General features: G+C 43.0%; 1 protein-coding gene across 16 annotated transcripts in view; it reads left to right on the top strand.

The window, feature by feature from the left end:
* Positions 1-17,848, top strand: part of ptprdb (protein tyrosine phosphatase receptor type Db) — a 148,687-nt gene that overhangs the window by 106,503 nt on the left and 24,336 nt on the right. For 7 of the 16 annotated variants that reach the window (XM_030093133.1, XM_030093139.1, XM_030093138.1 and 4 more), the window contains 17 exons: positions 2,814-2,831; positions 4,562-4,672; positions 5,679-5,690; positions 6,239-6,508; positions 7,674-7,783; positions 8,274-8,471; positions 8,774-8,899; positions 9,037-9,184; positions 9,271-9,419; positions 9,587-9,731; positions 10,594-10,896; positions 12,100-12,293; positions 13,380-13,406; positions 13,952-14,069; positions 14,385-14,972; positions 15,392-15,486; positions 16,006-16,262. In XM_030093133.1, the coding sequence (XP_029948993.1) occupies positions 2,814-2,831; positions 4,562-4,672; positions 5,679-5,690; positions 6,239-6,508; positions 7,674-7,783; positions 8,274-8,471; positions 8,774-8,899; positions 9,037-9,184; positions 9,271-9,419; positions 9,587-9,731; positions 10,594-10,896; positions 12,100-12,293; positions 13,380-13,406; positions 13,952-14,069; positions 14,385-14,972; positions 15,392-15,486; positions 16,006-16,262 (2,869 nt within the window). The remainder of the gene's footprint in view (positions 1-2,813; positions 2,832-4,561; positions 4,673-5,678; positions 5,691-6,238; positions 6,509-7,673; positions 7,784-8,273; positions 8,472-8,773; positions 8,900-9,036; positions 9,185-9,270; positions 9,420-9,586; positions 9,732-10,593; positions 10,897-12,099; positions 12,294-13,379; positions 13,407-13,951; positions 14,070-14,384; positions 14,973-15,391; positions 15,487-16,005; positions 16,263-17,848) is intronic. The other 9 variants (XM_030093144.1, XM_030093142.1, XM_030093140.1 and 6 more) reach the window with 6 other exon arrangements.

Below are 17,848 nucleotides of genomic sequence, written 5' to 3'. Positions count from 1 at the left end.
GTTTATTTTTTTTAAATCCACTCTTCCGTACTCTCACTATGCAAATTTCTTTGGCTACATTCACTCCAGATCAAAAACTAAAGACTTACTGTCCGTTTTGCTACACTATAGTCAAACCAATGTGCTCGACCTTTTTTTTCTTCCTCTTCCCTTTTTCCCATCTTCAGATAGTTTGCTGAAACACACGTGTACAGTCAACATGTGGGGTCACTGTAACTTACGGTTCTTTCTCAAGCAACAGAATGTCAAACAGTCCTGGATATAACCACTTAAGTGGATAATTTCATGTTTTTTCTCCATTCCTGTTGCATTGTGCCTGAAGTAATTACATATTTCTTAGTTTTGGGAAAATCTAAAACAGGAAGGCAAACATGTTGTCTCTACTTTTAAGTATTTGAATTTGAAAACAACAGACATTTTAATGTCACGTTCATTCACAAATGTTATGTATTAATACATTTGGAGAGGTTTCCAACCCATTAGGACTAACACAGGGAGGCAGGCAGTCACACACTCATATCCACACTTACAGGGGAACTTATAGAGTCACCTATTAGTCTGTAAAAACTACAGTTTCATCGAACAGACAACAGGGAGAACATGCAAACTCCTCAGAGAACGGCCCTGGGAAGAAACAACAGATTATATTATATTATATTATATTATATTATATTATAGTTACAGTACATAATCACCATTTGTTATGAACAGCTTGGTGTGTACGGGTATTTAATTCTAAGTCTACAAACACCCTGTTGCTCTTTGATTCTAAAGGGCTGAGACATGAGTTTGACATTTGCCGCTGATGTTTTAGATGTTCTAGTTGAAATTTTCTCTGCTGTCAGATTCAGTTGAAATGTTCTTGAAAGCCCTTTGACATGATGGGCCCCATTTTTGTGACAGTGCAACAACCAGCTCTTCAACAGTTTGCTGCCCTTAAACGTCACCTCGTGCGGCTGTTTGCCCGAGCGTGTGGCGCACGGGTTGGAAAAAGAGGTAAAGCAGGTGGGCTGTTCGCTCAGATAAGGCAGCGCTCGGTGGTTCGGTGGAAGGACGTTTGACACACAAACAAAGAAAAGAATGGACCGATATGCAGAATGTATTCTAAATGTGAATAAAACTCTGCTGTTGGTCCATAAATCTGATGCTAAGAATGAATAATTGGAGACATGACAAAAGGAGTCGTTCATTGCAGTTGAAAAAGTCTCCTCTTTTCCAACCAGATGTTGAACCGAAGTAAAATATTATTTACTCATTTCTTATCGGCAATGACTGACTTCATTACTGCAGTAACAATACATGAAAAATGATTGCAAATGAACAACAACAAAAAAGAAAAAACCAGAAACAGAAAAATTGTGTATGCACATAATTGGACCAATTAACAATCTGAAATGTGCAGTTTTTCCCACGTGACCACAGAGGGAATTAAATCTCATACATTTACACAAACACATACAGACACAGGAGATTAGTCAACCTTAGTCAACTCATTCCACTCAGATAATCTAAAAACATGCTTGATTTTAATAATCATTCCTAAAGAAAAGGCTTGAATGAGTTCCATACTGAGCTAGTCTTGACAAGTGTTATTTTATCAGCAGTGCCGTTGAAATACTAGCAGAAATAGCTCATAAAGCACCTGAATGGCCTAATCCTCATTTTTATCGGTGGTTTTTATGATCATTTCATCAGTTAAATATGAACTCGTACCACCTGTGTTTGGCTGCAGATGTGATGTGTCGGAGATATGCTGCTCTGCACCGTCCGCACAATAAAGACATTTCCTGAAGAAGCTTCTTGCTATTGTTTAATCCGCCGTCATTTCGCGCCGCTGTAATTGGCACAGCTGTTGCAGAGCGATGAGACCTGTGAAGTGAGTCCCTCAGACTTGAATTGTTAATCACGCCAACCTCTAATCTGTATTCCAATTCAACCCGCGGATTTCTGCTTTTTTCACTACACATGAATAAATGAACCCAAAATACTAGCTGGAATTTCACTCCCATAGTGAAAACATTCCGTTGTTCAGGAAGACATTTTCTTGCACACGGACAAGAGCGTTTTCTTGACTTTCCATTTATACTTGTAAATGATCAAAGAATTTATTGTTCCTAGAAACGTGGATATCAGGCTACAATCTGTAGTGGTGGAAAGTATCTTATCGGTTCTCTTGTCATGTTGGGAATATAATATACAAATCTGGTATAGTATTTTTAATTGAACAGTATTTACTTTCTTACACACATGTATTTTTAACTGGCTTAATCAATTTTTGAGAGTATTGAGGGGTGGATTTTTATCTTTAAAAAAACAGGTATTTATTATTTATAAACTCCGGCGTACGCTCGGTGCAGTTGCCGGGATTAGGCCCATTTTCGATCGGGTTCAGGACTGAAGGCAGTTAATGTACTTGTCGTCTGGCAGTGCAGCTCTTAGAGACCCACGTGAGCGCAGCGCAGACGCCACACTATTCCTACAGTCACATCTGCCCCCGCTGCAAGTCAATGAAGTCGAATCAATAACCCATCTTCTTAAAGCTCTGTCACTGTCTGTCACTCTATCTAAGATCTGTTTTTCTCTTCTCAGGCTTATTCTGTCTTTATTTATTCTGTCTTTTTCTTTTATGCCTCCTCTTCCTCGCACTCTCTTAAGGATCTATATTTTGAGTCTTTCTCTCTAATTTGATTCCTCTCCTCTACAAGTTACCTTCCCCCAGTCCCTTCCTCCCCGAATCCCCAGCTCCTTCTGTGGTACTAACATTTTCTTCTTCTTCTCCTTCTTCTAATCTCGTGCATTCATTGCCCACTCAGGTGGCACGCCCATACGAGGTAAGACTGCTGGGAGGACCAACATGACACAGCCGCCCGATTCCTTTTCAACCCCTGCTTCCTACTTGTCTCACAGATCTGAAAAGCAAGTCTGGGTGGGTTAATTAGAATGTGAGTCATTCCAAAGGACTCCGTCGTATTGGTAATATTCATCCGGCTGCTTCAGATCTGCAGTAGGTGCAGGAGGAATTGGAGTTGAGCAAGCAACTCATTACTCTCTGACTATCATCTCCCCTCTTCTCATCTTTCAGCCTCTCTCCATCCTTTAAATTTTTTTTTTTCTCCATCTCAGCCTCGGCATTCATTCTGTAACACAAAAATCCATCGCTTCCCTCCTCGCCATCTTGTAATCTCTCTTTTGTCTCCATCACTTTAACATCATTTAACTTTTTGCATCAACTTCGTTATCAAGCTAAAGCATGATGTGTTTCCAAAACTGGGTTTGTTTCTTTGTTCGATTAGTTTGAGGTGACAAAGCATCCAAGCCTCTTCCTCTGTTTGTTGCTTTTTTTCTTTTTTAATGACCTGATTTTGTCTTTCTTTTCTTTTCTTTTTTTTCTTTCTTTTTTTTTGGGGCGTCTTGACCAAAGCTTGACCCAGCCTCTCCTCCTACCTTGTCTATATTTGCCCAATCAAACGTCCCAGTTTTGTTTTCCCCTCCCAGCTGTTATTCGCTCAACCTGAAAAGTCCAGATGGCGAATACCCAGACACACACTCGCAGCATTAGCCTGCTCACACACATGCATAAGCACACAAACCTACATACACACATTCCTTCATGGTTTTTTACCATTACCTTCTCTTTTCTCTCTCATCACTGATAAAAAGCCCCAAACAACCACTTTTTTGATAAAGTTTTTCTGGGCGCTTTTTTGCCTTTCCCACACCATCCTAAAGGAACCTCTGGTTGACCTTTTTTTGACAGTTTTTCTACTTTCAGGGAACGAGAAAGCATCGGTTCCTTCCCAAGGCTTTGCGTATGTCGTTCCTTTTTTTTTTTTTAACCTGTTGGCCTTGATGGAGGTCGGTTGATATCTTTTCCCTCCGCATTGGGTGTGTTTTAAATTGACATCACACTCCTGATCCCTCTGGTGGATCTGAAAGGGCTGGGGATATATCTTATTGCCGCAACAATATCCTTGTCACATTTTACCTTTGAAAACTGAAACATGATTTGCTCCTTAATATAACCGCATCTCAATTTCCAGCAACTTTTTTTTTTTCCCTTCTCAAATATTGTACTTGTGACTGGATTTCTCCATATTTTGGCTGCTCGGTTTATTTGGTTTTGCCTTGCATGACGACCGCATTTCTCAGTTTTTGTAGATTTTCTATCAGTGCCTTTTTTCTTTTTTTTTTTGGGGGGGGGGGGTTGTTTTCTTGTTATTTCCAAATCAGGAAGCCGGCCCTTCTTTTGGGCAGATTTTTGCTGCCAATGATAGAAACCTGTTAATATCGCTCTCCAGATACGACTCCCTTTGTAGCTCTGTGTTCTTTATACAGAGCTCCACTTGTTTTTTGCTGAAAACTCCCTCAGACTCATTTATTCCCTCTGCAGTTCTTACCATTTATATGTTAATGTATTTATGCACTTTACCCAATTACCTGACGTCTCCCACTTCTGTGTGACTGCTCTTTCTTATTCTCTATCTCTCTGTGTGACTCTCTCTCTCTCTCTCTCTCCTCTCTCTATCTTCTGCTCTTTCTCTCCCTTCATTCATTCATCCAGGTGCCCTCCAGATAGAAATGAGTGAGGAGTCAGACCAGGGGAAGTATGAGTGTGTGGCCACCAACAGCGATGGGACACGCTACTCCACCCCGGCTAACCTCTATGTCAGAGGTAAGACGGGATTCAAACCTAACCCGTGTGGGGAAAAAAAAAAAAAAAAAAAATCCAGCCAGAGAATATGGGTGAACCGTCTGAGAGAAATTACATCTGTTGGGATTACATGCTTTATACAAATGGAATGAAATCATTCTCGGCCTCCCATGGTTTTTATATTTTTAGCTGTGGAGTACTAAAACCGGACGGTTTGAAGTTGAAGCGGGGCTGAATGTTCCACTCGAACTATTAATCTCTCTGCCCTGCCTCCTTAGCCTTTAGACCTCGGAGGAAAACCAAATCATTGTCTGGTTAAGACTTGTGTTTCTCCCAAAATCTGACAGGAATCTCACCTCCTTAGGCATGGTCTCCCTCCCTGCTCCTTCGACACACTCACACACACACACACACACACACACACACACACACACACTCATATTTACCCATACAACCCCAAATGTTTGAATCTTGGAGACATTTTTATTCCTGGGGCTCAGTTCTGTCTGCCCAAAAAGAAACGGCTTTAAACAGTAGAGCATGCTCCTCTGACTCCTCCAACATTGCTCCTGGGGAGACGAAAGAAACACACACATACACTCACACACGCATACACTGGACTGGATGCATGCGTATATATCACACACATTTCTTTCATGCGGCCTATACTGTGCACAGAGTCAGTGATGTGCGTCCAACACTGCTTGCAGGGCCAGTAAAACCTCACAATGAGCGTCTGACAGGCAGGCTGGGGAGACTGCTGACAGCGGAAGCTGTTTGAGCATTTTCTCCAACATCGGCCATCGATGGCCTCTGTTTTTTTCCTCCTTCCTCTCTTCATTTCTCCTTCTCTCTCTCTCTCTTCCCTCTTCTCTTTGGCTTCTCCTCTGTCTGTCACCACCTTGCCACGTTCTTTTGTCTAACTTGTTTTCTCTCCCTGTCTCCTGCCCCCTCTCTGATATCTCCATGTTCCCCTCTGCTTCTCTCTTCCTCCTCCCACCATGCTTTGTCCTTCCTCCCACCGTAGAGCTGCGAGAAGGTTGGTACAGAGACGACTGTGTGGCTCCTTTGAGTCTCTCCCCAGTATTGTTTTTGTTTTGTTTTGTTTTTTTTCCTTCCATTAAACCGCTGTGTGTGTTTGTATGTCTTGGCTGTTTTATGTGCGGTACTGAAAGTTAAAACCTGTTTGTACAGTTTATCTCTCTGAAATATTCCGTAAACTGTTTTTTTTTTTCCCCCTTGTAAATGCATGCGTGTTTTGCTGTGATTTTTACTTTAACTTGAATTTTTTTGTATCTCTTGTGTTTTACTCCATAAAATATTTAATGGAGCACACCTAAAAACATCATTAATAAAACATTTTGATATCACATGTGCTCTAGCGGTGATGTAACAAAGCTTTTTGAATGCTGAATGCTAACGTCTTTTATTTAAATGGTGTAAAACTCCGTCCCTGAGCTCATGGCACAAAAATATATCATCCCACAGTGGATAAGCCCTCATTGTTCTCTGCTGCTCTGTACAATCATGAATTCCTAATCGCGTTTCCTCTCCTCGCTCCCCTTCCTCCGCTGCTGCTCGGTCCAGTGCGCCGCGTCCCCCCTCGCTTCTCCATCCCGCCGGCCGACAGCGAGATCATGCCAGGGGGAAACGTCAACATCACCTGCGTGGCGGTGGGCTCGCCCATGCCGTACGTGAAGTGGATGCTGGGAGCGGAGGATCTGACACCCGAGGACGACATGCCCATCGGCCGCAACGTGCTGGAGCTGACAGACGTGCGCCAGTCCAACAATTACACCTGCGTTGCCATGTCAACGCTGGGGGTGATTGAGGCAGTGGCACAAATTATTGTGAAAGGTTGGTTCACCGGCGTCGTTTGCAGAAAGGGTTTTCTGGGGACAAACGGAAAAAGGAGCTTTCTTCTCTTCTTTGGTTACGACATGATTCCAAAAAGGAGAGGGTTTATGAGAGGACACAAACAGAGCAGCTCTTTCTCCCCGAATGTCAACGTGATGTGAAGTCTCAACACAAAAATCTCATCACAGAGAAATGAGAGGTGAGGGGGAAGAGAACAGAAGTGAGGAGAAGGGACTGACTCTCATGAGTTCATTGTTTATGCAGTGTATCGTACATGTGCCAAACCAATGAATAAATGAAGAGCAAAATAAGTGGTGCATGCAACGAATACCCCGAAGATGTAGAGCTGTGCATTATGGGCCAGGACAAGTAGGTGTGCTTAAATAGAAGATGAATCAGAAAAAAAAAAAAAAAAAGCAGATCCAGAGCAAAATGATGTGCAGCACAATGGATAGAGGCAGCGAACGGATTCAAATTACAGTCAGATGGCAGATATGAAAATATTTTTGGTGCTTTCTATTAGTTTATTTTGAAAACGAAGAAGTCCTGTCCGTCCAACTTGGGGTCGCGGTGAGGACAAAGCCGATCCCAGCGAGGGGAGGTTGAGCGGGGATTGGTCACCAGTTCATTACAGGGCAAACAGAAAGACACGGATAACCACACACTCTCACAGTCACCAATCAGCCTCTATCGAATGTATAATTTGTTTCTCTTGGGCTGTGGGAACAGAGAATATTGAGAGAAATCCCACACACAGAGAGGGAACGTGCCAGGCCCACATGGAAAAGCCCCCAAACCAGGGATTTTCCTCGCTTTGGAACAAAAGTGTTGATAACCTCAATAACAAAACTTCATAGAACTCTATTTTACGATACTATATTTACACTATATTTACACTTTTAATGCTTCAAGAAAGATTTAGTTTTTTCAGTGTTATTTGTTTTGTCATTTGGATTCAATTTGAGGCAAGTTGAAAATCTCTTTAAACAGTTAGATAGCACATGTTTTGTTTTGTCCAGCTTATGTTGCTCATTACAGTCTCCCAGTACTTTTAATTGTTTCTCAGAAATTACTTCCATTCTATCATTGTGATAAAGCTGCTTTGTTAGAAAATGTGACTCCTATCAGACATCGGATGAGACGATGCTGTCCTCCTGTCTCTCAGCTCTGCCGAAGGCTCCTGGAACCCCCGTGGTGACGGAGAGGACTGCAACCAGCATCACTCTCACCTGGGATTCAGGAAACCCCGAACCTGTATCGTACTATATCATACAGGTGAGACAAACACACACACACGCACACACACTGTGTCCTTACCCTCACACCGTCCTACCAGACGTGTATATATATATATATATATATATATATATATATATATATATCTGAGAGTGAGTACTGAGAATGGCTGAAACACTAGATTGTCATATGAACATAAACTGTTATTACCCTTAATGACAGCACCGTGCTGTAAAAAAAAGAAAAAAAAGCGCTCTTCCTCTCTCCTAGATGTAATAAACTTTCCAAAAGAGATGTGTTTTATTGCCAGGGCTCTCTGCCCACAAGGAGAATGTAAGAATGAAAAATGAACTCCTTCAGCAATAGTAGTTAAACACTCCATTCACTGAACCGAGACACCTACATCGGCGCCCCGTCTTTCACGTCACACACAAGATAACGCAGATTCCAGAGGTGTTGTTTGCTACAAAGTGGCTTAAATCAGTGTGTGACTTCTCTCCTTCGCTGCTTCCTCTCTGGACTCCCCCAGCATCGTGCCAAAAGCTCGGAGGACCCCTATAAGGAGATCGACGGCATTGCCACAACACGCTACAGTGTGGGCGGCCTCAGCCCGTACTCACACTACGACTTTCGAGTGGCAGCTGTCAACACCATTGGCCAAGGCCCCTCCAGCGAGGTGGTGGAGGCTCGCACCGCCGAGCAGGCCCCCTCCTCGCCTCCTCGACAGGTCTGGTTGCTGTTCTCGCTCAGTAAAAGTTTTTGCAGCGATATGAATTTGGTTTTTCACATATGGAATTTTGATTAAGAAACAGGTTGTCTTCCCGCAAAGTCTCATTTCAATTCTTTTCAAAGCTTGGCTTGATTTGCCACCTGCTGTTCTGACTGGCATAACGGTGTGTTACGTAAACCTTTTCAGTGTGGAATAAAATGCCTTCCATCCGCCAGAAAGAAAAATAAACTTACCCAACTATGTTGAACTTACTGCTGTGAAAATACCAAAGATTCTCAAAGTTCGCTCTTGTTTCGTAGGTTATAGGCCGGATGCTGAGCGCCACGACGGCCATGATCCACTGGGATGAACCGGAAGAACCAAACGGACAGGTGGTTGGCTACAGAGTGTACTACACCTCTGACAACACACTGCCAGTCAACCAGGTGTGTATCCTGAAGGCCCTCCACCTCATTTCACTGCAAATTTCTACTTGGAATCGGTAACCTGAGTTGTGTGTGTTTGTGTTTAAAGCATAATTTGACAACATTGATGTGTTGTGTTCTGTGCTGATGTTGTGCAGTGGGAGAAGCAGATGGTGCGCAGCGTCAGCTTCATCACCATCCAGGATTTGACTCCAAACAAAACCTACTACATCCGAGTGCTGGCCTTCACCTCAGTAGGAGATGGACCCTTATCGCAGGACCTGCAGATTATTGCAAAGACTGGAGGTGAAATTTACAAATAGCAAGAAAATAAAATATGCAAAATCATGGAACTCTCACATTTTTAACCATTCACATCATTGTTCCCACAGTTCCTTCCCAACCTTCCGATTTTAAGGGTGAAGCCAAATCTGAGACCAGCATCCTGTTGTCCTGGGTGGCCCCCACACCCCAGGGGGGTCCTGACAACCAGATCACAGGATATGAACTGGTTTACAGACGGGCTGATGACTCAGAGGAGGTAATCCTGGTGGCTCAAAGGACTGGCCACAGCATTGATTTCTTTTTTTTCATTGTTTCAACGTTTTGCTTGTTTGGATTAATAGCAGATACTCGTTCAATGAATTGGACAATAGAAAGAAGAAGAGCTGATCTATGAATCTGCTGTTTGTTTTTGCATTCCTTCAGAAAAAAGTGAGCTTTGAGCCCACCACCTCCTATCTGCTGAAAAACCTGAAGCCCTTTTCCACCTACACCTTCCAGCTGGCTGCCAAGAGCAAAAACGGCATCGGGGCGTACACCAACGAAGTGTCCATTGAAACGCCGCAAACACGTACGTCTCGACCACCTCCTCATCTGCGTGTGTGTGTGTGTGTGTGTGCGTGCGTGCGTATGTGTGTTTTGAAAAGTTTCCAGTTTTGACAATGCAATTATTATAAATACAGAAAATGTCAAGTTTTAAATTTGCATATTTATGTGCTTTGAAAAGATTAGAATCAGTTGCTTTTGTTTCAGTGCTACTATTTCTTTGCATTGTCAAAAAAAACATCTGACCTCAGAATTGATATTTCAACAAATATATACAAATTATTGGATCAATTTCTCATCAATTCCCAATGTATATTTCTCAAATGTGGGACTATATTGGTAGCAAATACATGTGTTATTTGTTGACTACCAACCTGAGGTTTGAATATAATCAGTATAAGCAAAGGTAAGGAGCTAAGTGTTTGTAGCTAGACATGAACACTCCAACATGGATCACAGAGGCTTGGGTAGGCTGTAAGGACAAGTAAGTTTTGGGCAGGTATGTGTGTATTCTAAGCACCAGTCAGTGTTTTTGTGTTGCATTTTCTTTTAATTCATTCACTCTTTTTCATTAATCAACATTTCTACCAAAAAAAAAGAAAACAGAAGTTGACACCCATCTTTCAGTATCTTTGTTCAGCCATCTTGCTTTCTAGTCACAGGGTCATTTTTCGTAAGAACTTCTGTTCTCCAGTGTTTTGTTTTCATTTTATGTTTCTTTGTCTTCTGTTCTTTGTCTCTCGTCTGCTCAATTCCATCCCCATTCCTTCACGGCAAAACCTCACTTCCTCACCCTTCCACACCCACCGATAATGTCTCTCGCACACGACCAAATGACATTTTACCCGAACGAATCCCACTGTGCTTCCTCAAAACTGGCCAAACAGTTCCTTCAGCTCCCCCCCAGGACATTACATGCACTAGCTCCAGTTCTACCAGCGTTCTGGTAAGTTGGGCTCCGCCTCCCCCGGAGTTTCAAAACGGCGTCATTACGGGATACTCCATCCAGTACTCCACGACCGAGGGCAACAAAACGTCCAAGAGCGTTGAGGGACTCGCTCCGGACAGTTCTCCGTATCTGCTGGAAAACCTGGAAAAATGGACTGAGTATGGCATAACAGTGCGGGCGCAAACTGAAGCCGGGGATGGACCGGAGAGCTTACAGCTCCTTATCCGCACCGAGGAAGATGGTATGTTCCCTCTCTACAGAAACAAACAAACAAAACAAAACCCACCCCTGGCTCTCTTAGGATGGCCGGCCCCTCTAACCATGGCTCCCCCCACCTCACTAACACAGCACTGATGAGCTCTCAGAAACCCAAAACTAACAGAGCGCTTGTTCCTCTGGTCATTAAAGGCTTTTGGTCTTTCCTTGAGCTGCAGCCTGAATGGATGATGCGTTTAAGAACCACTCTCAGACCCTCCACTTCTCCTTTATTCCTTCATAACTACCAGAAACCTCCAACATCCGGAAATCTCCTCCTGCTCCTCCCTCTCCGCCGCTCTCTCTTCTTAACAGCAGCATCTTTTTTCACCAGCAGCCACTTTGATCCTCCTTTTTACCAGCCCCCCTTTTCCCTCCCAGCTTTCCCCTTTCTTGTAAAATCCCCCTTTTTTTGGGATAAGATTGACATTTTCCTCTCAAAGTGGTATTTTCTACTAACAATAGCACCACAGACCCTTTTGACTGCCGCTTTTCCTCGGCCTCCTTTCACCTTGGCTTTTTTTTCCTCGCTGACCTTACGCACTTTAAATCCTTCCCAATTCCTTAACAACTGAAACTGCATTAGCTGATTTATCACTGTGATTTATTATGCCTTGTAATATTCAACATAATATTTTTATACCCATGTTTGATTTTCTTTTCTCTGAGTCCTGCTCAGATTTTTTGACGGGTCGGTCAGATAACATGAAGTGGATATGCTTTTTGTTTTTTGTTTTTTTTTTTTTCTCTTTTTCTTTTTGGGAGAAGTGTAGTTCTTGGCAGCACAACAGAGGTTTTTCTTGATAACAGTATTTTCTTTTTGACTGCCTGCCACTGTTTATCTGCCACTGGCAACAAATCCTTTTCTATCTGCCATTCTTATCTTTCTCTACATTTGCTTCTTATCCTCCACTGCTTTTTTCCTCCATGTTTTTCCTCAAGCACTTCCATTTTTTTACTATTTTGACTTTTTTCCCAGACATCACAGCAGTTTTAGACTTTTTGGAGGGTTGTACTTTTTAACTTTTTTCAGCTTTTGAGATGTTTTTTTTTTTTCTTAATACCCCTTCTACCTACCTAATTTTTCTTTTTTTATTAGGCAAAAGAATGAAATGAGAGGCCTTGACTTGATAGATTTCAGTGCGCGTCACCTGTGACCCTTGACATCTATCCCAAAATGCATTTGTAGTTCCAAGTGGTCCTCCACGAGGGGTAGAGGCAGAGACTGTGAACGCCTCGGCCGTTGTGGTGAAATGGCGAGCGCCGGCACCCGAACGGCAGCACGGTCAGGTCCGAGGATACCAAGTCCACTATGTGAGGATGAACTACGGGGAGCCCCAGGGTCAGCCGCTCATCAAGGACATCCTCATGGATGACTCTCAGGTAACAGAAGCTGTGGTCAATTATTATGAAATGATTTCATCAGAGGCGGATCATATGATTGTGAATTTTAGTGTAGTTGAAAGCATGAAGGAGCTGAGAGTTCCTCACACACTGAGAAAAACCAACGTGGGATCGTTTACTTAAAAATGCCACATTCACTTTTTTTTCTCTGTCTGCTGCAGCTGTCATATTTCTCTCTGACAGATTGATGAATAAAATCCTTCCCCAAGAGGTGTTTAAAGAAATACATTCCACAATACGGCCAACATAAACCCTGTAAATATGAGCAGAGAAAAAAAAAATGAGAACAGGAGCGCAACTTTCTGTCACAAAATCAAACAAAGTGAGCGTCAGCCATATTCCACTGTAATTTGTTCAAAAAAAAACAAAGCTTTGTAATGAAAAAGCACGGTATCTTTAGCCCACTCACACTCAACTCTGCAGCAAAACAACACTTGCTTAACATTTTAGTTCTGACCTGTGAAGAGGTCACGAGTGGCATTTGCAACAATCTATAAGTATTCTGTTATTTTTCTTTTTGTGTGTGTGTGCTAATTATGGGTATATTCAGCATCATTACCTTCCTCTCAACCATGCTGTGGAGTCGACAGAATAAATAATAAAGCTATTCGCTGGTTCTGTTAATGCACAGTATTGGATTTTTTGCAGATATGCAATATGTAATCACATTACTGTCTGCACACATATACGTATCTACTATTGACAGGTTTATTCTTATTCTGTAATTCCTTGTTGTTCTTTATTATGTTGGCATACAGATGGTGAAATGCATTGCTCGTCAAAGCTCCATTTTAACAGTTTATATGAGCATTTAAATGCTGTTTTGTATTCTTCATCAGAGCAGATGTTGTTTGGTTAAGCCACCTTATTATTTACGATCAAATGTAATTAGATCTCAATTAGATCTAATCAGGACAGGGGAAAAAAGACGTGTGACTTGACATCCCTGCTCATTATCTGTGTTATTTCAGTTCTTGACTGTTTGAAAACATGAAATCATTTCACATCCAAATAATTCTACTTCCCTCTCTGTTTCTGCTTCATCTGCTCGGCTCCGTTGCTCAGTGGGAATACGATGACTCAACCGAATATGTGAGTAAGCCTTTCTTTGACCTAATAATTTGATAATGCTTTAAACTGAGCGGGAAATTCCTTTTTCTATTTCTGTATTTGGTGGTATGCACGATTTGTCTTCTTTCTTTTCTGTGTTATTCTGGAAAAAAAAAAACTGAGATTAGTGGTATTATGAGTCATTTGTGGGCACTGCCCAAGTTTTATTATTCATCTGATTCATAAACTGGATGAAAAAAGAAGCCTTGTATTTATAAGGAAAACATGTTAAGAGTTTTGAAAGCCTGCAAAGTTTAATTTTAATGCCTTTGTCTTCTAATTTCATCAAGGTGTTACTATGCAAACAGCACTTGGTTTTTCTAAGAGTATTTCTTCACTACAAATGAATATTTACTTCTACATTACTGAAAGAATTTTACAGACTTCCATTGGTCTAAAAGGCTGCATGCATTTTGTCTACTTTTTTGACCACCCCGACCTTGATTTTTGTGTGAAACTGCTTATTATCCTGAGGGCGCAGAAGTAGCCGCCTCTCGCAGCTGACGGTGCTTTTCGCTGTTCTGCAGGAGGTGGTGCTCGGAGACCTGAAGGCGGACACTGCCTACTCTGTATCGGTGGGGGCTTACACCGCCAAGGGCGATGGTGCTCGCAGCAAGCCTGTCAGTGTGTGCACCGCCCTGCCGTGTAAGTGCCTCCACACACACACACCCAGACGTATAGAAAGAAAGAAAAAATACAGACACAACACACAGAATTCAAAATACTTCTGGGACTGTTGCACCACTGATGATTATTAAAGGATATTTAATCAACAAATTCGTTATATCTGAGTCTGACACACCTCCCTGTGCCAGTAAAAGAATGTCATTTGGTGCCATATTAATCACGTTTTGTGGTTTGGCCTTGGGTTGTGATTAATGTGGTTTGTAATTACTGTCTAATTATCTTTCCATTCTTCTCTCTCTCCTGCTCTTCCCTCTTTCCTTTCCTCGTCTTCAGTGCCTGAGAAACCCAAGCTGCTGGTGAGCGCCACTGATTCAGGTACCGCTCTGCTTCAGTGGTACCCGCCGCCCAACCCGCCCACCCCGCTCCTGGGGTACCGCCTCACGTTCGGCCGCGTCGACGTCCTCCCCTTCACGGTGGTCGAGTTCCCCACCAAAGAAAACCGCTACACTGCCCAGGACATCCACAAGGGAGCCAACTATGAGTTCAGACTGTCTGCCCGGAACAAAATGGGCTACGGAGAGGAGGCCGTCAAGGAGGTGACGACTCCAGAAGACACCCCGAGTGGATACCCGGAAAATATCATTGCTGAAGAGGCTTATGCCACGTCGCTGCGGCTGGCCTGGAAATCAGTCCCACTAATCGAGCAAAATGGGAAAATCGTGATGTACTCGGTGCTCTACAAGGACATAAACAGTCGAGGGAATGCCTCCGAGGTCATGGTGCCCGCTCCGATGTCCAGTGTTTTGTTGGAGGGTCTGAGTGCCGATACTGTGTATGAAGTCAGGGTGTGTGCGTTCACAGCTCTCGGTCCGGGGCCGTACAGCCCCAGTGTCCAGTTTAGGACGCAGCGGCTTGACCAAGGTAGGATCCTACTCGCATCTTAGCAAGCTATCTTCACTGCTGAGGATGCAAGACGATCTCCCTGACATCTATACAAACATCCCCTAAAATCCCACATCCACACACACGCACACACACACACACTTACACGTCTGGTGACAGCGTCCTAAGTGTCCTTTTTCGTTGTCTTGTCACTGTAGCCTTAGACCCAACATCCTTTCCCCCCAACAAGGTAAGAGTCTTAGGATCTGGGCGAGTATCCCTGTCCAGTCACCTCACTGTGTGTTTATCAGAGCAAAAAGCTAGCTTGAGTCTGAGAGAGGGAGATGGTTCACAGGTAAGGTCACCATGGCTGGTTGAGTAAAGTGAACCTCCGATACGGTGGAATCAAATTCATGTTTCTTTGTTTTGTTGTTTTTTTTTCTGCCTTTGTGCCTCAGTTTTCGCTACAAACTTCAGAGTGAAGGCGGCAATGAAGAACTCGGTTCTGCTGTCCTGGGAGATCCGAGACAAGAACCCTGCGCAGCCGTTTACTGTAAGTAGATTATCATCATGCCCTTTTTCCAAGCAGCTCGTTGGCCCTCGTGAAAACTAATTTAATTAGTGATCAGTTCTCCGTTGGTGCAGGTTCTACATGAAAGCCTGGAATGTAAAAAAAAAAAAAAAAATCACAGATAGATTGCATGGCTCATATGGCAATTTCATTGTAATTTATTATCTTATTTCCAGCTTTTTAATCAGCTCTTCTGCTTATTAAAAGCTAATAAAGTCTGCAAGGTATCAAGTTGCTAAAAGATGATCCTTTTGAATCATAACTCGGTTTAACCTGCGTGTACAGACACACAGTATGTATATTTTTCAGATTCTGTATCAACAGCAGTATCATTTCATCCAGTATTGAGAGTGCCCTTGCACACAGCCGTGAGCTCCATACTGACATGCTGCCTTTTGAAAACAGAACGAAAGTAAAGCATCAGAAGAAGGGCTCCGAGTGCAGTGTGACCCTCCGTATTTGTATCGACGTAAAGGTCAAATATAACTCCTCTGTCTCCAGATCCTGTATGGAAAGGGTCAGTCTGTGGAGGTGGACGGCAAGCAGACTCAGAAGCTCATCGGCGGCTTGGAGCCAGACACCCAGTACTCCTTTCTGCTAACCAACCGGGCCAACAGCGCCGGAGGCCTGCAGCACCGCGTGACCGCCACCACGGCTCCGGACATCCTGAAAACCAAGCCGGCCGTCGTGGGGAAGACCAATGCAGATGGCATGGTGACTGTGCAGCTACCAACTGTCCAAACCACAGCGAAAGTCAGGTACTGATGATTCAAGACATTAAAAAAAAAAAAAAAGAGCGCGCTCGCGAAAGATCTGGCAGCAGAACGCTGACCAAATGGGAAGGTTTTAAATAGAAACGTGTGCAGAATGGGCTCCAATTAGGTTGTTGTCAGATTAATTGTTCTATAAACCCTGTGAAGTGATTTCACTCATTCCCCCTGCTGCTGGTTTTCATTTATTGCTCCATCAGGAGGGATTTTTCCAAGCTGGCAGCCGAGGAAGACCGAGAACTCCCAGAACAGCTCAGATGAAAGCAACACGCTGATCATTTCATCTGCTTTCCGTCACCAAGAACAAATACACACACCTATTCAAAGCAGTCCTACATGTTTTCAACATGGGATGAATCGTTTCCCCGCTGTTCGCATGTTCGCACATCCAACACGGTGTGTGTCACATCAAACGTGTTTGGACTTGTTGTTGTTTTCTTCTCTCCGAACAACGTTTTGCTCTTTCGGTGTCGACAGACATCAGGGTCCGTCAACTCGTGCCGCCGACCGACACGGAAACTCCAGTTCTAGTTGACTCCAAGCTTTTTCTTTTTTTTTATATATATATATATATATATATATATATTCATGTACAGATCAGTGTATCTGTTTTTCATCTCAAAGGAGAAAAGATTCAAGTTTATCTTGTTTCATCTGATATTTTCCACTTAGGAGTTGTAAAAGAATATCCCACTCAAAGATCTGATATAAAGTGAGCTACTTTCAGCTGCAGCACTCTCTCTAATGTATGAGTGCAACCGTGGAGCTCACCAAAGTGACTCATTCTCTGAGATTTGGTGCTGTTGCTCACGGTCAGACTATTTCTGAGCCCTTCTCCACTTCTGAGTTACGATGATTGTTGTTCCAACACAATTTCAGAGATCGACTTCTTTTCTGCTACAGTGTTGAAATTTTCACTGCTGAGTCACACCAGCAGCTCCTCCACTCCAAACATGTTTTGTGTGTTTTTGTTTTATTTTTTCCCTTGAAGAATTAATGGTGAATCTTGGAGTCAAGTGTGTCTATTCTTCGAAAATAAGACGTTCAGTATAACTTGTGTGTTCAGTGATATGAGGCTCATGGTACGGGCACATCGCTCAGTTCAGCTCATAAAAAAGAAAGCAAGTTTTTTTTTTTTTGTCAGTAACGAAACACTGAAAAGCCTCAGAATCCGTCTTAGCCCTGTTGGCTGTATAATGTGAGGGAAAGGGATTTGGCATCTGAATCTTTCTTCTTTCACAATAATCAGACAGAGTTTTTTTTGGATTTATGTTTTAATGGATGGACTGTTCTTCTCCGGTTGCCTGGGTTGAGGTTATTTCACGGACTCAGCTGGCAGGGCAGGTCATGTTTCAATCTAAGGGTTGTCGGTTCAGTTGCCCGGCTTGCCTTGTCCGTATTTCAAAGTATCCTTGAGACACTGAACCCTAATATGTCTCTCTTTAGTGGCGATCCTCCAGCTTGCATGGCAGTTATCATCGCTGGTGGCTTTGATGCTGCTGAAGTATACAAATGTTTTAGATACAAAACTTCTTGCAATGGTGGCATCATATCTTTAAGTTGGGTTGAAGTTT

Source organism: Salarias fasciatus, chromosome 6 (assembly GCF_902148845.1).
Source record: "Salarias fasciatus chromosome 6, fSalaFa1.1, whole genome shotgun sequence".
In the NCBI taxonomy this organism is placed as follows: Eukaryota; Metazoa; Chordata; class Actinopteri; order Blenniiformes; family Blenniidae; genus Salarias; species Salarias fasciatus.
Note: the sequence above shows the minus strand (reverse complement) of the source record. Positions and strands in the feature narration are given on the sequence as shown.